At 37.7% G+C, this 23,508-nt stretch overlaps 1 protein-coding gene and 1 long non-coding RNA gene across 4 annotated transcripts in view; one reads left to right on the top strand and one right to left on the bottom strand.

Moving 5' to 3' along the window:
• LOC140714640 (uncharacterized) overlaps positions 1–23,508 on the top strand; it is a 167,375-nt gene that overhangs the window by 3,488 nt on the left and 140,379 nt on the right. The gene's annotated exons all lie outside the window — the stretch shown is intronic.
• Positions 1–23,508, bottom strand: part of LOC140714638 (netrin-1) — a 182,056-nt gene that overhangs the window by 87,833 nt on the left and 70,715 nt on the right. For all 3 annotated transcript variants that reach the window (XM_073026018.1, XM_073026019.1, XM_073026017.1), the window contains one exon: positions 5,686–5,874. In XM_073026018.1, the coding sequence (XP_072882119.1) occupies positions 5,686–5,874 (189 nt within the window). The remainder of the gene's footprint in view (positions 1–5,685; positions 5,875–23,508) is intronic.

Here is a 23,508-nt window from a genome sequence, read left to right as displayed (position 1 = left end):
GCCAATAATATTAAAGAGGATCTCAAAAAAATTCTTCAGATATATGAGGTATAAAAGAGAGGCAAGAATAGATATTGGACCATTTGGAAAATGATGCTGAAGAGGTAGCAATGGTGGACAAGGAAATGTGGACAAACTGAATGTATTTTGCATCAGTCTTCACTGTGAAAGACACTGGAAATATGCTGGAGATATGAGAATGTCAGGGGGTCCAGAAGTGAGTGGTTGCCATTACCAGGGAGAAAGCGTTTGTGAAACTGAACGTTCTGAAGGTAGTTAAGTCACCTGGACCAGATGGTTTACAACTCATGGTTCTGAAAAAAGGTGGCTTAAGAGATTGTGGAGGTATTAGTAATGATCTTTCAAGAATCATTAGATTCTGGAATGGTTCCGGAAAATCGTAAAATTGTAATTGTCACTCCACTCTTCAAGAAGGGAAAGAGGCAGAAGAAAGGAAACTACAGGTGAGTTAGCCTGACCTTGGTGGTCAGGAAGATGTTGGAATCGATTGTTAAGGATGTGGTTTCGAGTACTTGGATGCCCATGATAATATAGGCCAAAGTCAGCATGGTTTCTTTAAGGGAAAGTCTTGCCTGTCAAATCTGTTGATCTTCTTTGAAGAAATAACAAGCAGTACAGAACAAAGGAGAATTGAAGGAAGTTATGCACTTGGATTTTCAGAAGGCCTTTGTCAAGTTGCCACATGTGAGGCTGCTTAACAAATTAAGAGCCCATTGTATTACAGGGAAGTTACTAGCATTGATAGAGTATTGGCTGATTTGCAGGAGATAAAGAGTGGGAATAAAGGGAACCTTTTCTGGTTGGCTGCTGGTGACTAGTGATGCTCCATAGGGGTCTGTGTTGGGACTGCTTCTTTTTATGTTTTATGTCAATGATTAGGATGATGGAATTGATGGCTTTGTGGCCAAGTTGGTGGATGATATGAAGATAGGTGGATGGACAGGTAGTGTTGAGGAAGCAGAGAGGGTACAGAAGAACTTAGATTAGAAGAGTGGGCAAAGAAATGCAGAGGGAATAGAGTGTTGGGAAGAGCATGGTCATGGACTTTGGTAGAAAAGATAAAAGAGTAGACTATTCTGTAAATGGAGAGAAAATTCAAAAATCTGAGGTGCAAATGGACTGGAATGCTGGAGCAGGATTCCCTAAAGGTTAATTTGCTGGTTGAGTCGGTGGTGAGGAAGGCAAATGCAAAAGTAGCATTCATATTGAAAGGACTAGAATAAGGCACTGGTGAGATCTCACATGGAGCATTGTGAGCAGTTTAGGGCCCCATATCTAAGGAAGGATGTGCTAAAATTGGAGAGGTTTCAAAGGACATTCACAAAAATGATTCTAGGATTAATAGGCTTGTCATATGAGGAATGTTTGATGGCTCTGGGTCTGCTCGCCGGATTTCAGAAAAATGAGAAGGGATCTCATTAAAACCTATCGAATGTTGAAAAACATCAATATAATGGATATGGAGAGGATGTTACCTGTGGTAGAGGAGTCTAGGACCAGAAGACACAGTCTCAGAATGGGAAGTTCATTTGGAATGGAGATGAGGTAGAATTTCTTTCGCCATAGGGTGATGAATCTGTGGAATTTGTTGGTACTGGCCAAGTCATTGGGTATATTTAAGGCAGAGGTTGATAGGATCTTGATTAGTCAGGACATGATGGGTTATGGGAAGAAGGCATGACATTGGGGCTGAAAAGAAAATGGATCAGTCATGATGAAATGGCTGAACAGACTCGATGGGCCAAATGGCCTAATTTTGCTTCTATATCTTATGGTCTTATTCCAAGCTTCTAGGGCTGACTGTGAATGTGGATTCAATCTTTTGAATTCAATCAAATGTAAACCCAGAAGCAGAAAAGAAGTTTGAACATTTGGTTGATCTAATGAGGATTAAGATGAATTTTTCACCTGGATTCGAGATTAATCTGGACAGTGTTTACAGACAATGGATTTGTAATAAAGACAGATCAGAAGAAGCTGACGGATCTTGAAAGATTTTCTTTGTTGTACCCTTCAATTATACACTTCAATTAATAAATAAAATCAAAAGTATGTGATTTTTCAATTTTCATTCTAATTATTCATAGCATGCATATTACAAAAAAATTGTTTCGTGCAGTTTTCAGGCTGTGTAAAAATTTCCTGCTCAGAGCACTGGATGGTCTGCGCAGCTGTGAAAAAAATTAGAGGGAACGTTGCTTGCTTTTCTAACTTAGTCAAAAATTGTGTCTATGGTTATCTGCAGTGGTTTCTAAAGCCTTAAAACGTCCTCCCCTGAAATGTGACAATCACTTGACCCCTTGACGTAATATGACCTCTCTGGTCTGTCCCTCTCCCCCATAGATAAAGTTATGACTGATGTGATTTTTGCCTAAACTCCACTTTCCTACCTGCTCCCCATAATCTTTGACTAACCCATGATATGATACAGAAATGTATTTGATTGACCATAAAATATTTTCAGTGACTCTACCTCTATCGTTCTTTGTGGCAAAGAATGCCAAATATTCAGAAATCTATGAAAAAAAAGAAATTCATATTCTTCTTCACTTCAAGTGGGTGATCCCTTATTCTGAAACTGAACCCATTAGTTCTAGATTCAGTCCTGAGAGAAAACAGAGTCTCGGCATCCGGACATTTGCAGCTCATCTACTGTCATCCCAAACAAATCAAGCAAACTCAATGCACTACAAGAACCAAAGATAGGACCACTTGCGGTCATCAGGGGAGGCTGGGTACTGATCTAGCGGAAAAATGGAAATGATAATGTTAGATAAACAATGCACAAATAAAGAAAACGCCGTGGTTAATAGCAGATTTCAGAAAACAGAAAATGTTTTGAATCATGTGTTAAAATTTAAACTAGATAATCAAATTAAAATGCAAGAGGAATGGGTGAAAGAATCAAGTCTTTTTTTTCCAAAGGTTATACAGCATATTTAGTAGTCCACAGATGCAAGTGACTGTTAGATGCCGCATAACTTTAGTTCAAATAGCTCAGATCAATTTTCCTTACTTAGCTGATCGATGACAAAGCACATGACAATGTGAAACGATGATGAACACAATATGATAGAACAATGTAAAACTATAACAAATTCAAAGTTAATGAGTTGTTAGGATTTCTTAGCTTTTCCTGGTAATGTTAAACGCTTATGTGGTGAACATGAGTAATAAGAAATGGAAGTGGTGGGGTAAAGCAAATGTCGTAAATCAAGTTGTCATTATGATTCATCATTTCATTCTGAAACACATACCCATCAAACAATAGCTAAAGCTTTCCATTAAAATCCTCTTCGGTTCATCCAAAACTTTAAACGGTTGATTGTTGCTATATATAAATATGCACAGTTTAAATGTTGAAATTGCAATTTGTGATTCTACTCGTAATGTTATACTGAAGTTTAAGTGAATAAGAATAAAAGTCCATCACATAAATCTTCAATTAAATGGTTTTGATGTTGAAACATGCTTTTATGCATTTTATATTAATTATACAAGTTCTGAATGCTGAGCATTCTTGTACTAATAGCTTATGTTAATTTTACTGAATTTTAATTTAGTGCACATTATGCAAATCATTGAATTAGCAAAATTAAGATCTTCAAGATATAAATTGTACATTTTCTGTGGATACAGCCATTTGTGAAGACTCAATCACATTCTGCAGTATTAGAATGTGCTTCTCAAAGGCATTAACAATTTTTAACATTCTTTGTGACTGAAAAAAGATCCAGGAATGTTTTGAGTAATGTGAGCCATGGTGTCTGTAGTTTAAAAAAAAAGATTTACAAATGTAAACTATAGAGTTAGTGGTACACCTGCATGAGGCACACTCCCTACAATCTCATAGCCATAACATTAATAAGAGTTTTTAAATTCTTCTTGTTTTACGATCTGATTCAGAGCTGAAGGTAGTAATTATTGTATCGTTCAGAATCTAAGCCTGCTATTTTACTAGTGAATGTTACACAATTGTGGAAAATTATTGGATACAGGTATTCTGATAGCACTTTTGCTTTTATTAGCAATGGGAGTTTACTCAAAAGTCAATTAAATCTTTGGATAGTTATGTTAAATAATGAATGAGAGTTTATAGTTAAAGAGCTATAAATTTAGCACTAGTTTGTAATTTTGGGTTTTAAGTATATTGATAATTAAGCTTTCACAAATAGAAATGACTATATTTGTGTTTCTGACATGACAAGGTTTAAATTAAGTTTCTTTATATTTTAAGTTTTTAAAATATGTCCAGATTATTGATATCTGTGCTATTTGATATGATTCTTTTAGAGGACTTCATTTAGATGCTGTTGCAGTAGTTTACCAAGTATATTTAATTTGTCTGTTATATTTGTTTACTTAGCACAACACTGACTATATTAAGAACATTTATATTAATAGCCTTCATGTGCACAAAACTAAAATTCCCACGACTATATATTTTTAAAAAAATTGAATACCTAAGTTTACATAACAACTCGATCTTTAACATTCAGTGAATTGATTAAGTAGATGGAGAGTCATTTCTCATTATTGCTTATTGTACCTTGGCAGTTGGAAACTATTTTTAACATTCTGAACTTGTTCAGGGAACAATATTATGCTAGAGAAAGGTAATATTTTAATGTACATCAATTGAAACTTTAACAAAAATAATGCAGAAGTACTATTTACATTATTGAATCAGTGACATCTTTTCACAACATTAATTCCCATTCTTTTTCAAAAATGAGTGGAAATAACTGAAAAATGCTTCATTGTGGCTTAACTAGTTTCAAATACTTTTTTGTAAATGATTGAAGAAACTGAAACCCATCAATGAAAGAGTTAAAATATAGATTTTATATCATTTCAACCAAATTACTATTAAAAAACCTGGACAATTTATCCTTATTCAGCTTTTAGTTTAGTCATTTTCCTTTCAGTAAAATTCAGATAAAGAACTAATCATTTCTAAACACTGAGTTTTAGAATTGGAATTGCACAATTGGCAGGAAGTGATGGTGAGTCGAGAAACTTGCTTTGTTTGTCACATTTCGGCAAACAGATGTAATTACTATATAGTCCTGATTAATTAGCAGTGTAAAAACGAGGTGTTTTTCAATATACCTTTAAGCATTCCCTCCAAATAGAAGCATTAAATAAAAGACAGCAAAATAATACTCAAATCCCTTGTTTATCTTTAGAAAGAACTAAAAGAGCTTTACAAAAGGCAAGGCATGAGGAGTTATTTCAAAGACCTAACATTGTTTTCAGAGGTGTTAGAGCAGTTTGTTAAGAGATTAAAATGCGGCTTTGAGCAGTGTGTGTGAGGCTTTCTTTGTGCTGGGGTTGATCCCGCTGAATGTAACTTCTGTGTGTTTGCTGGCGTACACACCTGTGTTGTGTGAATGTTTTGATCTGCCAGTCCTTCTCAATCATACAACTAAAGCTGAGAATCCTCTCACACCTTTGTCCTTCTCTGTTGTCAGCTTTTGTTTATTTTCCTTGTCCTGTCACACGTGTTCCAAAAGAACTTCTCCTCAAAAGCCCCCTGTGCCAAAATGATGGGCTAAAGTTTCTGCAAACAAGGGAGCTTCCACCAGCGGAAGTCCACTATGATGGCAGACAAAAGAAAAATAATCCTCTTGCCAGGTGAGAGCCCAGGCTCTTCTTACATACCTTTGCACGCCTTTCTATGAGTGATGGGCTTTGTCATGTCACGATAGTAACCTTCCTTGCAGTAGTGGCAGTGGCGACCTGCTGTGTTGTGGCGGCAGTTCAGGCAGACTCCTCCACTCTTCCGACCAGAAAGTTTGAAGAGCTCCATGTTGAAACGGCACCGACGGGCGTGCAGATTGCAGTTACAAGCTGAAAGGCAGTAAATATCAATCAGTGGAAATGAAATAACAAATAATTGAATCAGTACTCTGCAATCTTATTACTGACCCTCACTTTGCACAGAATCCCTGCAAATGCAATGCATTGAACGTGTGACACAATACCTGTAATTAATGAGCTAAATTATAGTGTCAGGATCAGTAAAATTATATAAGCCACAGTGTTATAATTGAAATGCTTACAGAAGTTGCTATGTATACTAAATATATAATTATAGCAGGTTAAATATACTAGTAATGATACTTTTTTGAAATTTAATTGGTATATCACTGCAATATTTATTTTGTTTCTTGCATGTTTTAAAAAACATTTCATACTCCTTTTAAATTGATAGGTTTGCCCTGTTCTAAGCTGAAACAAACTTCTGAGGAATGAACTTTTCAGTATGAACTCTCAATGTAGGGATAATTAATGTAGCTGACCCTGGCTTCCTTAAGTACCATCCTCAATAAACACCTTGTCTAACACAGGTGAGGTTATTCCTAGTTAAACACCAAGTCCTTAGATGATCTTGTTCGTATCCTTGTCAAGTGACCATGCTGAAATAATTGAAAACTGAAATGTGTCTAGCATATTAAGATTCACAATTCATATGATCAAATGCCTGAGCATTTAGAAAGTACATCTTTCATTATGAATTAAAGTGTAACATGGGAAAATGTTTCATGCAGCTTTCATGGGAGATCTGTCTAAATCCTCATCATCAGTAAAGTGCCTACTTTCACCACACACCACCAGCCATCTCTATTCCTGTCTCAGTTTATCTGCTGCCGAGACATTCATCAATACGTTTCTCACCTCCTGTTGACTACTTCAGCAATTTAATGCTCTTCTTGCTGGACAACCATTGTAACCTTGACTTCTATCCAAAGATTTAAAGTACAACTCTTGAGATTTGTCTTCCCAACAGACAGCCACGAAACAAAGAAGTACCATGGAACCCATTCAAAGAAAAATAATCAACCCCTTCCCCCACATGCAAAAAAAAAAGAAATCGCACAAACAGCAACAAAAATAAGTGAAAGTGGAGAATATTAAACATTAAATCAAAAGGCACATTCAGTTCAGTTCAGAGTTTGTTAGCTGCCGGCTGCTCCGATTCAAAACTGCCTGAAGTAGCAACAAGAACAGGAGCAGCCAGAAAAACTATAAAACCATATCATATATGAACTAGAGTCTAAGACCCACAACCTGCATCAATTAAACCATGCTCCGGAACCATCCTCCGACAGCATCGAGGGAGAGGGATATACATATATATCATTTAAATACATGGCCTGTCTTGAGGATGTTGCCACTGTTCATTATCCTGGCATATTTGAGCGGCCTTTCCAATCCCTACCTTTGATTTTCATCTCTCTGTCATAAACTACGATAATAGAAAACTCTGACCTCTATTCCTCTCTGCCTCTTTACCACTCTTTTCTTCTTTCAGAGATCCCTCTTAAAGAGACTTGGATAACTGTTGTTCGAGTTAAATACCAACTTGCATCACTGTTTGTGTGTAGTTTCCCCGTGACATTATGGGTTTCCTCTGACTATTTCCTCAGGTTGCTCAGTTGTTGTGTAAGTTGATCAGTTAATTGCTCACTGTAAATTACCACTGGTGAATGAGTGAATGGTAGAGAATGGCAGAGCTGTAGCAGTTGATGAAATTGTGGAGAGAATGTAATGTTCTTAGTACTGAATTAATGTAAATGTGTGCTAGAAAGGCTGAAATGTCTTCTGCTTCACTCTAGAGGCACTAAAGAAATGCAAGCTGTTGTCCTCTCCAGGAGATTCGTGAATTAAAACAATAAATCTCTATGGTATGACACTGCTATTACCAATAGGAGAAACAGAATGAAGGCATGCTTGAAGCTTTATTTAATGTTTGGTTGTGGACTGGACGCACTTAAAATTTGGCATTTTCAGAATATCTGGATGTGAGCCCATGATGGCAATCCAATGACAGAAAGGGAATGAAAAGCAAAAACAGTCTGTTTAACACTTTAAAGGGCTGTAGACCGCTGGGACAAATTTAAGCTGAAGTGAGATTAACTGTTCTAAAAACTTTGAGTTCTCGGATATTACATGCTTTGTTTTGTGAACAAAATTGAATGATGCAACTCTGCATTAGTGAATGGTAATCTGGTTTCTAATAAGGCTGGAACATATAATAACAGTGATTATTATGTGACAGTATAGTGTACTTAGGATCAGCTGTTAAAGGGTGACTGGCTTTAAGATTGTTACATTATCTACAGAGTTGTGTGATCGATAGCTTTGTCTGTGTAGGCTTGCCAACTGAGAGTGGGAAGGCCCTTAGAATAAAAAATTATACTGTGCCTCAGTTTATGAATTTATGAGTCTGCTCAGGTCCTCACCCAAAAAGTTGTTTGAGTTCCCAAACACAACTGACAGGTACTGAAAAAGAAAATTGTGAAATCTCTGACAACTTACAGGCTGACAGGTTAGACTTTAGCAAAAGTAATCATTCTAACCCATCTGTCCAATATTCTGGAAGGATCCCACCTTAAAGCAATATTTTTCAAATAATGCTTTCAGCTTAAATGCGGCTATGACAGAACCAGTACCTACAAGCAGCAGCCTGCCTACTTTTACAATAGAGGACAGGCACATTTTCTAGTCTTGTTATCAAAACTCTTCTGAACAACTTAAGATCAGTTCAGTTAGATCACAGCTATAACTATAATCAGCTAGACACTTCAGAAATTAAAGAACAAACAGATTCAGAAAGTACTAACCAGATTAGTTACTGCTTATTATTTTAAAAGTCCATCACCATAGGAGTTAATCTTGAAGTCCTGGAGAACCTACACAAGTAGCCACTTTGTTAGGTACCTCCTGTACCTAATAAAGTGGCCACTGAGAGCATGTTTGTGGTCTTCTGTTGCTGTAGCCCATCCACTTTTAGGTTCAACATGTTGTGCATTCACAGATGCTCTTCTGCACAGCAGTGTTGGAACGAGTGGATATTTGAGTTACTGTTGCCTTCCTGTCAGCTTGAACCAGTCTGGCTATTCTCCTTTGATCTCTCTTATTAATAAGGCATTTTCACCACAGAACTGCTGCTCACTAGAAATTTTGCTTTTTTGCACCATTCTCTGTAAACTCTAGAGACTGCTGAGTGTGTGTGAAATTACAAGGAGATCAGCAGTTTCTGAGATACTGAAACCACCTCCCATCTGGAACTAACAATCACTCCACGGACAAAGTAACTTAGATCACATTTCTTCCCTCTTCTGATGTTTAGTCTGAACAATAATGGAACCTATTGACCATGTCTACATGCTTTTATGCATTGAGTTGCTACCACTTGATTGGCTAATTAGATATTTGCATTAACAAGCAGATGTACAGGTGTACCTAATAAAGTGGCCACTGAGTGTATGTTATGTGGTCAAGAAGCAAAGCTGAATGGAACAGTTCAAATTCAGGAAGGTGGTTCCATTAAGTCCCCCATCCCCATGTCTTGGGCTTTGCTAATAGAAGCAGCTTTTGTAGCCACGCCTAAATACCTATGATCCAAATGGTTTCCTAAGCCATTTCAGAGGACAGCTATACTTAGCTATGAATCTGGAGTCAATACCAAGAGCAGCAGATCCATTGCTTTCTCCAACAATCCAAAATTTTTATGGTCACCACTCTGAGATAAAAACTTTATTCCTCCATAATAATTAACTGAATTTTTATTAACCAGGCTTTAAAAACACGCCTCCAGAGCATTAGCTCCTGGATTGTTAGTCCCTATCTCAAATAAATCAGAGAAATGAGCATCTGTGATACTGTACAATAACTGTTTTACTAAAACCATAATCATAGCATTTTGGTAATTTCTGCTTGATATCAATGGGGGAATCATTCCCAGTGTTGTCCTGAGCCCTGCCTTATTCTGATAACTCACAGTTGTTAATTTCATGTTTTCTCAATCACTCAGTGCCATATTATGTGAGAACTGTAAAGACATAGACATTATGTGCTTGAATTGCAGACAACACAAAGTTCCTTCAATGACATGCATAACTTATAAAACAAAATTGTTCAAATTTCTTCCCGCCTGTTTACAATGTCTGAAAGATAGAGCTTGCGGAGTACTTGCAGGATTATTACACACTTGTATGGACAAAAATGAACTGTTGAGAATACTGAGTAACCACGTGGAAAATGTAGAGCATGAAAATAGAAATGGAAATCACTATTGATGCAGATAATCAGGATTTTGATGTTTTCTGGTACTTTGATTTAATATTATTAACCAGTATTTGAAATAGGAAATACACACTTGAATCTATAAGTATACCAGAATGCACTATATTAAGATCCATATTTATGCTTTGAAATTTTTAAATGATACTTTGTTCATGGCTTGTCTGATATGTCGTTCGAGACAAATCTAGATGAATTTGATTTAAGTAGACAGTTCCTGCTCTTTGAAAGTAATCCAATTATATCTTTCCTTTCTCCTGGTTCCTTTTCTCTAGTAGCCTGCAAGTAAAGTTATTAGCCAGCTCTGGATCCTCTTTAATTACCTTGAAGAAGTAGTACCCACAGGTCCTTTCTTGGCTGTTTGCAATTTGTAAAACTTTGCCACAACAGCTTCTTCAATAGAAACGGAGAATTTCCTGCAGGCCAGTCATTATAAAGGTGCATAAATAATCATTCCCTGTCATAGGTCACAGAGATTTCACCATCTTAATTTTAAAAGAACTAAATGAAATATTGTAGCATTGACATTAAAATTAAGGAGGAAATTGAACTTTGATCAGGAGTGGTGTGTGTGTGTGTGTGTGTGTGTGTGTGTGTGTGTGTGTGTGTGTGTGTGTGTGTGTGTGTGTGTGTGTGTGTGTGTGTGTGTGTGTGTGTGTGTGTGTGTGTATTATTTGTTGTCAGTTACACTTGATTTCATTATGGAATTGATGTATCTAATTGAGTACACCAATTGATAGCACCCTTGCAGATATTTAGTGCTGACAACAAAAGAGGAAGTCTACTCGTACCTTCACTGATCACATTGCTAACAGCTGCACCAAACTGCATAAACAAATCTACGTTAACTTCCTCAACAAAACTCAAAAATTTCCCTGGATATTCACTCCTTGTTAGTATGTGCAACACTTTAAATTAGCATTTGCACTTTACCTCTAAATACCATCACTTGATTTCAGTAAAATAATTTTGGAAGGTAGAGTACATTGCTTTGATTATAACTAAATTGTGTCTCAATCAAGGGATAAACCTTTGCTATGTCCGAGCAACTTTTTCAATCAATTGAATGGTAAAACTTGTAAAATATACAGAGATTTAAGAGTTAATATTTTCCTGTTAAACTGGATTTGCTATCTGGTTTGTAATATTAAAGAGATCCCTAAATTTCACTTTAAACTCGCTCCTATGAAAATTATCAAATTTCAGTATTCAAACCATGTTGAATTCTCCTATTTACTGAGATCAGTTTTTTCTCTCTTGACATTCCCTTCTGAGATGCTTTTGCTTTTAAACTTACTCGCTGCTGCTTATGCCCACGTATTAAAAGCACCTAATTATCTGTGTATGCCATTCAGCAACAGAGCAGCTCATCAGACACAAAATACAATGAACAGAAATTATTAAGAGCAAAGCAAGAGAAACAACCATCCTACAAGCAGTAACAAAAATGGGGAACTCTTTGTGTATCTTCATTGTAGCAGATTATAGATTATTGCCTGGGTAAGTAACTTCTGCCGTGTCTCTGTACTGCCCTGTCACCCCAATACAGCCTTACTATGCCACTTAATAGTCATTTCATAGCCTTAGGAAATAAAAGTTTATTCTGTCACGGAACTGATCTTGCAAATTTTGAAGCTTCCCCTCCCCATTTTAACCAATTTTTACAGGAGTATCGTCGAGAGTGTCCTGATGAGCTGCATCACAGTCTGGTACGAGATTTGCAAGGCATCTGACCACAAGACCCTACAAAGGATTGCAAGGACTGGACATGGATTTGTCACGGCATCAAAGGTTACAGGGAGAAGGCTGGCGAGCGAGGCTGAGGAGGGGAGAAAAGATCAGCCATGGTTGAATGGCGGAGCAGACCTGATGGGCCAAATGGCCTAATTCTGCACCCATGTCTTATGGTCTTATGGACTGCTGAGAGGATCATCGGGGTCTCTTTTCTACCCATCAGCGATATTAATCAGGAATGCTGCGTATGCAGGGCCCTTAGCATTATCTGTGATCCTCCCATCCATCCAACAATCTCTTCGATGCCCTACCATCAGGCAGGAGGTGTGGTAACATTAGGACAAGAACTGTTAGGAATGGAAACAGCTTCATCCCCCAGGCATAAGACTACTGAACTTCCTGCCACCGCCCAGGTCTCATCACGCATGCAGCACCATTAGCGTTGTACTGTTTAGTTTTTTTAACCCATATCATATGTGCACCTTATTATTTGTTAACTTTTTTGTGATAATATTATTTATGTGTTATGTGTGTGAGTGATAGGCACTGAGTCATGCACCTTGGTGTGGTGGTACGTTCTTTAAATTTGGCGGTATATATATGTGGACATTTGAAGGACAATAAACTGAACTTGAAAAGCTGTCATCTGTGCATGCACAAGGGAATGGTGATCAGAAGCAGAGCAGAGTCAAACTTGCCCCTCACCAGCTTAGGGCCACCACATACAATAATAACATTCCTGCTATTATCCGGCTGAAGTCCACTACCTCAGAGGTCAGAAATAAGTTCTTCATAAACACAAGGATTCCGCTACCAATTGATAAAGGAAGGAATTAATGAAAGAGAAGCTATCTTCCAACTCAAAACACACAACATGCTGGATGAATTCAGCAAGTTAGGCAGCATCTATGGAGGGGTACAAACTGTCAAAATTTCAGGCTGGACCCTTCATCAGAACTGGAAAGGTAGGGGGAAGAAGTGGGGGAAGGGAAGGAGTGGGAGCTGGCAGGTGATGGGTGAATTAAGTGAGAGAGAAGGTGGGTGGGTGGGTGAAAGGGGGGGGGAGGATAAAGTGAGAAGCCGGTAATAGGTGGGAGAGGTAAAGGACTGGAGAAGGAACCTGAGAGAAGAGCACAGTGGACCATGGAAGAAAGGGAAGAAGGGTAACCAGAGGGAGGTGATTTCAGGTGAGAGAACAAACGCGGTGAGTGGGGAACCAAAAAGGGAAATGGAAGAAGAGATCTGACATAGATTGGGTAACCACTTCATTGAGCACCTTCACTTCATCCACCGCATAAGGTGGAATTTCCCACTGGCCACCCATTTCAATTCGACTTCCCATTCCCATTTCGATGTCAGTCTAGGACCTCCTCTACTGCTATGATGAGGCCACAGTCAGGCTGATGACCATCTGGGTAGCCTCCAATCTGATAGCATGAACATCGATTTCTTCAACTTCCTGTAATTTATCTCCCTACTACCTTTTCTCTGTTTCCATTCTCCATTCTGGCTCCCCTCTCACCCCTTCATTTCTCGTCATCTGCCCATCAGTGCCCTCTGGTGCCTTCCTCTTTCTCTTTCTTCCACGGTCCACTGCCCTCTCCTATCAGATTCCTTCTTCTTCAGCTCTTTACCTCTTCTGCCTATCACCTCCCAGCTTCTTTCTTCATTTCCCTCTTCTCCCGCCTTACCTGGGTTCACCTGCCAGTTTCCCTTCCCCCCTCCCCCCTCCCCCCACCTTCTTATTCTGGCTTGTTCTCCCTTCATTTGCAGTCCTGGCCCAAAATGTTGACATGTATTCCCCTCCATGAAAGCTGCCTGATTTCCTCAACATTTTGTGTGTTGCTCAAGATTTCCAGCATCTGCAAAATCTCTTCTGTTTACCTTTCTAACTTGTTCTAATCATAATTACCGGTAATACTCAGTTGCACAAGCAAGTCTATATAGATTGAAATGGTTTACAGCAGATTACCATAAATCTTGCATTTCCACTAACAGACCGTCATTCTCCAAGGTCATAGACTTGATCCAAAAGGTAATTTTGTTTCCACAGTGCATAATTAACTACTGGGTCATTTCTAAAAAGCCCTACACATATGATGCCATGCTTAGCAAGCACAAGATCCAACTGTCAATTTCAAAGCAGCTGTAAGCATTGAATGATTAAATTCAAATCCACCTATTGCTGCTTTTATGTCACAGAGCCGCTGTCAAATGCACCACTGTATTGTGAATGGTTTCAATTATCTCTGGAGGTGCAAGGCTCCACCTGATGGAACTGATTTATGTTAGAGTCTTTGGAGACACAGGGTAAAAGCAACAAGATTGTCAACTTTTTCTCAAGATTTCGATCATAGTCTTTGTGGTGTGTGGACCTATTTGTTAAAAAGTTACATGAACTGGAACAATACAACAGTGGCCTAAGCCTCAATCAAGTCAGATTGCATTTCATTCAAGGCCAAGGCCAATATCGAACTTCTTTGTCTTGCAGCTATATTATGAAAGAGATACATTTAACTGTGCTCAGTTTTTAATTCTCCCATGCAACCGTGTAATTGTAACAGAGAGTAATCTGATTCCAGTCAGCATTTGGTCATAATGTTGGAAGCAATTGAATTTAGGTTGGATCAATAACTGTGAACAGAATTTGATCAGGTCAATGGGATATTTGGAGAGTAATGCTAACTAAGCTGTTGGCACAGTGAAGGCAGGAGAGCACCATGTGCATTTCCATCTAACTAGGTCTGTTCAGATTAACAACAGGGATAGATCCTGTGAAATCTGTAATGAGAACCACTCAAAGAAAGGTGTGCTGCTTGTAAGAGTAAATAACTCCACAGCTGTTGATAGCGAGCAAGTATGACAGTAGCTTGTACCGAGTGGTGTATGTACAAGATTAAACCATTGACAACATGAAGAAGAAGCTATGCTGCAGAGAGCCAAGATAAAGATCTAACCTCAAGGCCAAACTCATTCTGCCAGTACAAACACTTCATCTGCTCCATTTGATAGAAACAAGCAGCATAATTTGCCAGTCACTTCCTCAAGTAACTTTGACCCCCATGCAATGCTGCAAGGCAAGCTGAAACTGAATCTATTGCCATAACCTGTCAAGTGACTGTTTGTTAGGCATATCAAACAGTGTAACTGATTGCTGCTGGTCACCACAAGCTGCCAGTATCTCCCGATACATTCCCAGCACAGCAATTCACACCCTAACTGAGGCAAACAGCACTTGCCAGTGCTCCCAATTAACTGGACAAATTACTCCCAGGTGGGAACCAAGGATTGATTGAAGGCAATGAAATTTTGCCGGAGGGGACATTGTTAGCTACAGTTCTATCATGTCACTATTATGCATGCAGGCTTTTTATGTGAAGGTGCTGTCAACACAGTTTTAATTTATGATTTTAACGTCTGATGTTCCTTTAAAATGTGTCTGAAAATTCTCCTTACAGGTGTCATGTATTCAAGATTGTACTGAAATGTGTCAGGATCTCCAAGTGATGATGCCTTATGTCATATTATTCGGACATACATTATTCCTACAGATTGTTCAATAAATCACGGGCAGAGTAGAATTATTTAGTTTGACATATGGTTCACTGTAAAATGAATTATGTTTAGTTGCTCATCAAATTTTCCGGGCTTTTAAAATGAATATATTTTATTAGTAGTAGTTTCAGTTGAAAGTGCAAACTCACTGAAACAAATAGTGTGCTTCCAGACATCAGATGAATTTTACATGTTGTGTGACTATTTATTTCTCTGACTGGGAGACTTCAATATTTCTTTATGGGTTCAAAAATAATGCTTCACCTCGTGAAATATATGTGAGAAATAAAAATGTAACACAGTAGAGATTCTTAAACAATCCAGGAGCGAATATACTTTGTTTGTAGCAAGGTTTGAGGGTGAGAAAGCAGATCAGCTGGCACTGGTTTTCATGCAAAATCTCTTGAAAATTATTTTAGCCTAGAACAGTGATAATTTCTGAGTTAAATTTTCTGAGCCATGGGGAAATTAGACTGGGGGCTTCCTGGCATAATTCATGCCAGCAGGTCTTATATCTGTCAACAGCACATCTAGTCATACAAGATCCAGAACCAGATTGATTGTAACTGACATAGATTGTGAAATTTGTTGCTTGGTGACAGCAGCAACAAGCTACTTCGAGTTACAATAAAAATAAATAAATAATGTAAACGAGGACTGGCGAGGTAGTTTTCATAATCTGTTCAGAAATCTGATGGCAGACAGGAAGAAGCTGTTCCTAAAACAGTAAGTTTGGGTCTTCAAACTCTGGTATCTCCTCCCTGATGAGAAGAGGACATGTCCTGATAGTTGATGGTCCTTAATGATGAATGCCACCTTCCTGCTTCACCATCTTTGGAAGATGTCCTTGATGGTGGGGAGAACATCATCAATTTATTAATGTGTAGCTGTAATAATAATACTGGAACGATCAATGTACCACTACCACAACACACTGCTTTACTTATATTTTTTATTTATAAATGACACTCTTTTGACCTTGGGAGATGTGACTGGAGACCCATAAAGCTCATAGTTAGCTGCCCAAACTACAGTGCATGCTAAAATGATCAGAGATTGCTTTCTCCAATATTTCCTTGCTGGTATACTCATCAGTGGTGATTCAGCTAGCAGCACTGGAACTAACAAGCTTTCCTGTTAAGGCTTTGGAAGCACCTTTAGCAATGCCAATAGCTGCCACATTATATCATAATAGGATTATTATATCATTATATCATAATTAGGCCAATCAGTCCACCAAATCTGCTCTCCCATTCAATCATGGTTAACTTATTTTCGCACTCAACCTTATTCCTTTGTCTTCTCCCTGTAACCTTTGACATCCTTACAAATCAAGAGCCTGTCAACTTCTGCTTGAAATATACCCAATGACTTGGCCTCCACAGCTATCTGTGCCAACTAATTCCATAAATTCACCACGCTCTGGCCAAAGAAATTCCTACTCATCTCTGTTCTGAGGCTGTGCCATCTCAACTTAGACTCTCTCACTATTGGAAACATTCGCTCCACGTCCATTCTGTCTATTCCTTTCAATATTTACTATGTTTCAATGAGATTCCCCCTCTCATTCTTCTAAACTTCACTGAGTTCAGGCCCAGAGCCATCAAAAGCTCCTCATGCATTAACCCTTATATTTCTGGGATCAACCTTGTAAGCTTCCTCTGTTCCTTCTCCAATGCCAACACATTCTTTCTTAGATATGGGGCCCATAACTGCTCACAATACTTCACACGTCTGACCAATAAAGCCCAGCATTACATCCTGTTGAGACTGGAATTTTAACAGTTGTTTCACTATTTTATATTTAAGTTTTGATGTCCTAGTACTATGTCAGATTCTTCCCCATGAGCCTACTTGAACACTGTTCCTTCTCCTTCCCTGCTCAAAGACAACATCAAGCTGCACTCTCATATTATGTTGCTCCTAAAAAGCCCTAACTAGCCCTTGAACAAGAGGTGGATCATGGTGAGAAGGCAATAGGAGGGCAGGATTTTGTGGGTCCTCCATTTCAGCCTCCACAGAAGCAACCAACTGTACCAGTTAATGCTGTGTGACAGGATGGTTACAGACTCCTTGGAAATAGGTATGCATGATCTCTAGTGTGAAGGCCGGTCTCCTGGCAGACAGGGAACATTCTGAGATAGCACTATATCTCAAGAATGGTTGAAAAGAGATAAATATTTAATGAATATACTGCTAGTGGCTGGCAAAAAGACTCTTACTAGGAAATGGTTATCACAGGAGAGCCCAACCTTAAATGCATGGATGGAAATGACAATGGACATTTACAAAATGGAGAAGATAACAGCATCTGTTAATCATCAGTTGGAACAATTTGATTCATACTGGGAAAAATGGTTTGACTACATAACACCTCATAGGCCTGATTTTATCTTCACAAATCAATGAATACGTTGTAATAAAAAGATCACTCCCTACTTGTACATAGTTTTCTCCTTTCGCTTTTTCTTTCTTTACTCTCTTTTCTATAAGTGTATACCTCAGATAAATATTATGTGGAGATTTGTGGCATATATGACTATATGATATATATGTATAGTATCTGAAACACATCTTATGGAAATGTTTGATCTTGAACTTCAATAAAAAATAAATTTCAAAAAACAATCAAATCTTAAACATAAAATTGTGAAATAACTGTTAAAAGCTCAGACCCAACAGTTGTGAGTTTTGATTTCTTTCTTGATTTTTATTCTTGCAAACCGTTATTAACTCACCAGCACCTTTGATATGTGCCCTTTTTAAAATGATATGTAAGGACTAGAATATAAAAGCAAAGATATAATGCTGAGGCTTTATAAGGCATTGGACAGACCACATTTGGAGTACTGTGAGCAGTTTTGGGCTCTATACCTAAGTCAATTACAAGCAAGGGGTAGCTCTTCAATATCTCATTCCATATTCTTCTTCTTCCCTGAAGTCTCACTCATCTCCCTGACAGCCATATTGTGTGTTGCTATTGTCTGGTTGCTATAGGGAGAGTATCTTTAAGGACTGAGTGTGTTCTGTGATTGCCAGCCAGGCAGCACACAGTCCCAGCAGCTGCATTCAATTGACTGTGGTCAACTCAGGAAAGCAACAGATTCCTTTCTAGCACTTCATTCTAGGTGCAAACCAACCCCCAACACCATTTCAAATGTCTTTTCAGCCAACTTTGTCATTTTAAGCCCAGAACCAATTAGCTATTAATATAAAACTCAACAGCTTAGCATATCGTAGAGGGGCAAAGAACAATTTCTAGGCATTAGGTTCCCCACCCCCCGCCAACAACTCTATTTGAAGAATATTGTACTCAGAGATCTTTCTGAGATTTAAAATTTAATTTCAATCAAAATTAATCAAAATTAAAATTAAATTTAAATTGGAAAAATGACATTTTTCATTTGATCTCTCCATTGTTTAACATTCACAAAGTAAATGGATTGTGAACTTTTAAGTGTTTCAGCAATGACAGGTCTGTGATTTTCTTCCCATCCCCTCTTAAAATTCACTGAAGCAAATCCTTTATAAATCTCTGTGTTTCTCCACCTGAGGGGTAAACCACAAATTGTTTCAGACACATTCAAGTACACATATAAGCAGTCTGCTGCTATGATTTTGACATGGCAGTGGGCTGTGAGGGCATCTTGCTCCCAAGATATTTCTGCCAGTGATGGCACTTTCACACTTCAGTAAATGGCTAATCACTATTGGCCTGTTGCCTTAAAATGTCAGGATGTTTAAGTGCATATTTTAAATAAGTTTAAGATGGACACGTTGCTGAACGGTTAAGTTCAAATAGTTGAAATGATCCTAACTCTGGCAATAGATTTTAAGACCTCCCCCAACCCCCCCACTGTTACAGAAGGTCAGAAAGCGTGGAATAAGGGAAGCATCTGGACTGGTTCAAAAATTAGACGAGTCAGCAAAAGCAAAGAGGATAGGGAGTTGATTCAAAATGGAAGAAGTTTTTATATGGGGCCTTAGGGATTATATCCAGGGCCATTATTGTACATACGTGTTCTGGAAATGATTTGGGGACAGAAATAAAATTGCTAAAGTTTGCCAAGGTTGAAAAACTGCAGGTTATGGAGAATAAACAAATGAAACACAGAGCGATCTGAACCAAAACGGTGATTTGATTGGGAATTGGGAGATGTTTAATATGAAAAATGAAATGTAAAACTGGGGAAGGGAAATGAACAACACGACTGTAGGAACCAACATTGGAAAATGATCCAGAGGTTTTGGTGAGAAACTCTTTGCAGCATCTAGTGCGCTACTAATGCAAACAGCAAATATATCTGCCAATGTGTAAGTAAAGGAATAGTTCCAAGTATAAAATTAAGATCCCATAAGACATTGCCATGACCTCACTTGACATGCTCTCTACATTTCTGGTCACCATAACCTAGATGGATATCACAAGTCTGGAAAGTTTTTGTGATGCCTACAGTTGGGGGAGGGCTGTCATGAATGACTAAATAGGAGATGGGTGAACTGTAGGGTAAATGAAGGACGATGGGAATGCCATATGAAAGAAGTGAAGACCTTGTTATTATTTTCAAGTTTTGGAGCCATGCAGGATAACTACATCAGAATAAGTTCACTGATCTAACCATAATTCAAAAAGGAAGAAGGGATAATGAAATTATATCATGGGTAAAATATAGGTAAAATAAATCAGATTTGAATTTAACTGAATGTATCATCGATTATAACAAAATATTCTTTATACTTGAGCTAGCGAGCATAGTGGTTGTTATCATGGTGTCACTATACCTTATTTAACATCTCTGCCCCAATATTGACACAATGTACATATCAACACAATCTTCATAAATCTCTTTTTCATAAATCTCCTTCTTTGTTGTATGTAATAATGAAAAAAATCATTTCTCTGAGGGAAGTGAGAGCTTTTCAGATATTGAGCACGATGTTGGCCATTTTCTTGTCACCTTTAATGCCCTGGCCTCTGCTACAAATGTCATCTGATAAAAACAAGATACTTTTAACAGAATTTGAGTTAAAATTAGATAAACAGAATTGCTTGCTGAAGCAGTAATATGATAGGGACAAATAGTAGGCAGAAATTATTACTAGATTTCTGCTGAGATCATATCAAAAGAAATACTGACATTGCTGCAAAAGAGGTCAACTATTTTTTAATGTAGTTTGCCGTACCAATCTTTAATAACATCTTTTCTGAATAACTGTATGGGCAGCATTCCAGAAGGAAATTAGCTCTGCACATAACGCAGATGATAATTATAGATGATAAGCATCATTTTCCCTATATTTGTTCATTCATTCAGTATCCAACCACATACCCAAAGTTTGTCTCTATGATCCTTCCCACCTCCACTCTGCCCACCATCCAACCATCATTGGTCCTTGTTTATGTTTTTTTAATCCATATTTCATTTCTTTAATCAAAAATCTATTTCAAACCTTGACTCCCTTTGAGGGAAGGGTGTCTATACATGAATTCAAAAGTTTTGTGGTTTCAGTCTATATCTCCATAATGTAATTTGCAGAAACACCGGATTTATCTTTTCCTTATATTTTCTGTCTGGCATAAAGCTATCTCTCTGAAATCACTATCTCATCACTATCTCACATTGAAAAGCCTGTCTCCCACATTTTAATCACAACACCTGGGATTACTCTTGTCATCTCATTTTGCCTAGAGCATTTATGAAATTCTTGTGGGTTGTTATAGGTGACACACTCCTGCAGAGTAAAATAATCTGAAGTTTTTCTAGAAAATTAATCTATTGAACTAAGTACATAATATACAAGCCAGAAAATCAGGGTATCACTGAAAATATTCACTTTGAATTCTTGATATGTACACTGGGAGATGCATACACTGCTTAATCTGTTCTGTTGTCTCACTGAAAGCTCCTGACATTGTTTGTTATGTGTTTGCATTGATCTGGATGTCAAAATTGTGTTTATTCTGTTAACTTCAGATTTAAATTGTGAGATATTATTCAATATCTATTATGTGTCGTTTCCCTGTGAATCATCGCTTGCAAGTCTCTCAACTAACCTTTCATAATTTCTTATATAAATTCTTATTATTCCCTTTTATTAAAATTCTGGTTAAATGTTAAGATCAGAAATGTATAACTAATATTTTTAAAAGAGGAAAGCTATTTTTAGGAAGGACATCGAACAAGGTTAGATGCATGAAGTATGAGCATACATTAATTTAACATGTTTTCACTTGATGAACATAAAATTTGGAATCTTTCTAACCATATTGTATTAAATACCATAATAGCATTTTACAGGGTGTTTTATGATTTTTGAAATATTAATTCAAATTGGCATTGACACTGGAAATAATAGCTCACATTGACCACTTTTTGGTGCTCTAGATACCTTCAGGGAACTTAAATGACAGAACTAATTATCTGTGATAAACTAATTAAATTATGCTGATAAGATTTTGGTTACTGCCCAAGGTATACTGTTTATCAAGGGACATGCCCTGTTTTAGTGCAATACACATGCACTCAGATCCTCTCAGTCAATCAGTACCTTGTCAACATCATCATTAGAACCCTTATTTATCTTAATGTCATTCCACGGCCCTCCTCGTTGATGCAGTTCACAACTTCTTGACTGGAGCAGTACTTTTCAGAGAACTGCAACAGCATCTGGAGCGAGCCACTAACAACTTGTGTTTACCATTGCATTGTAAAGTGACTCAAGCCATTTCAGAAAAGAAAGGTGAAACCAGTTTAGGCATCCAGCTACATGAGGAGATATTTAGACAAATGATTAAATACATGATTAAAAAAAAGGTAGGTTTTCCAAAGCATAGGTTGTTTAAGGTCTCTAAATTTACAAATGAAGGAGGGATTAATGGCTTAGTAATGAACTGCTCAGGTTTACACCTGACCAATGTCGTCATTTCAAGCATTCTTCTCTTGGATCCATTGATGTCACCTTTAACCAAAATACCAGGCCCATTCGCAATGGCAAGGCCCTGTGCAATGGGGGACCTTCTGTGTGCAAATGTTATCTGTGTGATTGCCTTGGGTACCAGGTGACATAGCAAACATAACCAACAGAATAGGTTCAAAAATGCTTTGATGGCTAGCTGGTCCGTTCTCCTCATTTAGACAGCCGGTAAATCCTTAAAAAGCATTGAGTGTTTCCAAATGTCTGACACACAAAAATATTGAAGATCTATTGATCAAGTAAAACCATTTGAAGTTTGTCAGTTTTAAAAAAATCTAAAATCTTAGAAACAATTAAAGAAATGTAATTAAACTTATTTAATTCAAATAGTTTCAAATGATCTCATCCTTACCTACCAAATGGATGGGGAAACTGTTCAAACCTGGCATATATTTATTCATGTGGTAAGTTCTCCAGCAGAAATTCTGGCAATTTCTGCAACTTATAACTCTGCTGTACTCCGTGAGGAGTCCAACATTGGAATGCAGTTGGGGAAAGGCTGCAAAGTAAGGTGGGAATTTTTTATTTTGTACATGTCTTCCCAAACTTAGAGACATTTGCACATGGAATTGCTAGCAGTTCCCTGCAAAATCTAGACCATTGTGGTATTTGAGGTTTTCTCGTCCATGACTTGCACATATATTTAAGGTGACTGTTGAATAGAAACCTTACAAAGCAATTTGCAAGTGAAGAAAATTGAAGCGGAAAATTAAGTTACATAAATCAAATTTTATAGATGGTTTCATTCCTTTTTGCAGAACTAACAAAAGGAAGGCTAACTCCTCAAAAGTGTACCACGTATTATTTCCTTGAAAAAAATACCCACTGTTCTTGATATTCCTTACAATCAACAGTTCATTATCTCTTTTCACAACTATAAATCTGTAAGTGCCTTGTTACAGTCTCTGCAAAGAGAAGATTGTTTTATGAATTAACAGGTCACTAGTCAGCAATAACGGTGCTGATTCAGGTAAATGGCTGGCTGCTAGCATCTCAAATATCTACTGTCTTAATTCCTCACATTATGTAAAGGCAACCAGCTATGAAAATTCTGCCATGGTTCAGTTCAGGGAGGTGAGGGAAAAAGTCTGTTGACTGGGGCTCTTTTGAAAGTCCTGACATATCAATAAT

The sequence above is a fragment of the Hemitrygon akajei genome, chromosome 22, assembly GCF_048418815.1.
Source record: "Hemitrygon akajei chromosome 22, sHemAka1.3, whole genome shotgun sequence".
NCBI classification, from domain to species: Eukaryota; Metazoa; Chordata; class Chondrichthyes; order Myliobatiformes; family Dasyatidae; genus Hemitrygon; species Hemitrygon akajei.
The sequence above is the reverse complement of the archived record's forward strand: the minus strand, read 5'-3'. Positions and strand labels throughout refer to the sequence as shown.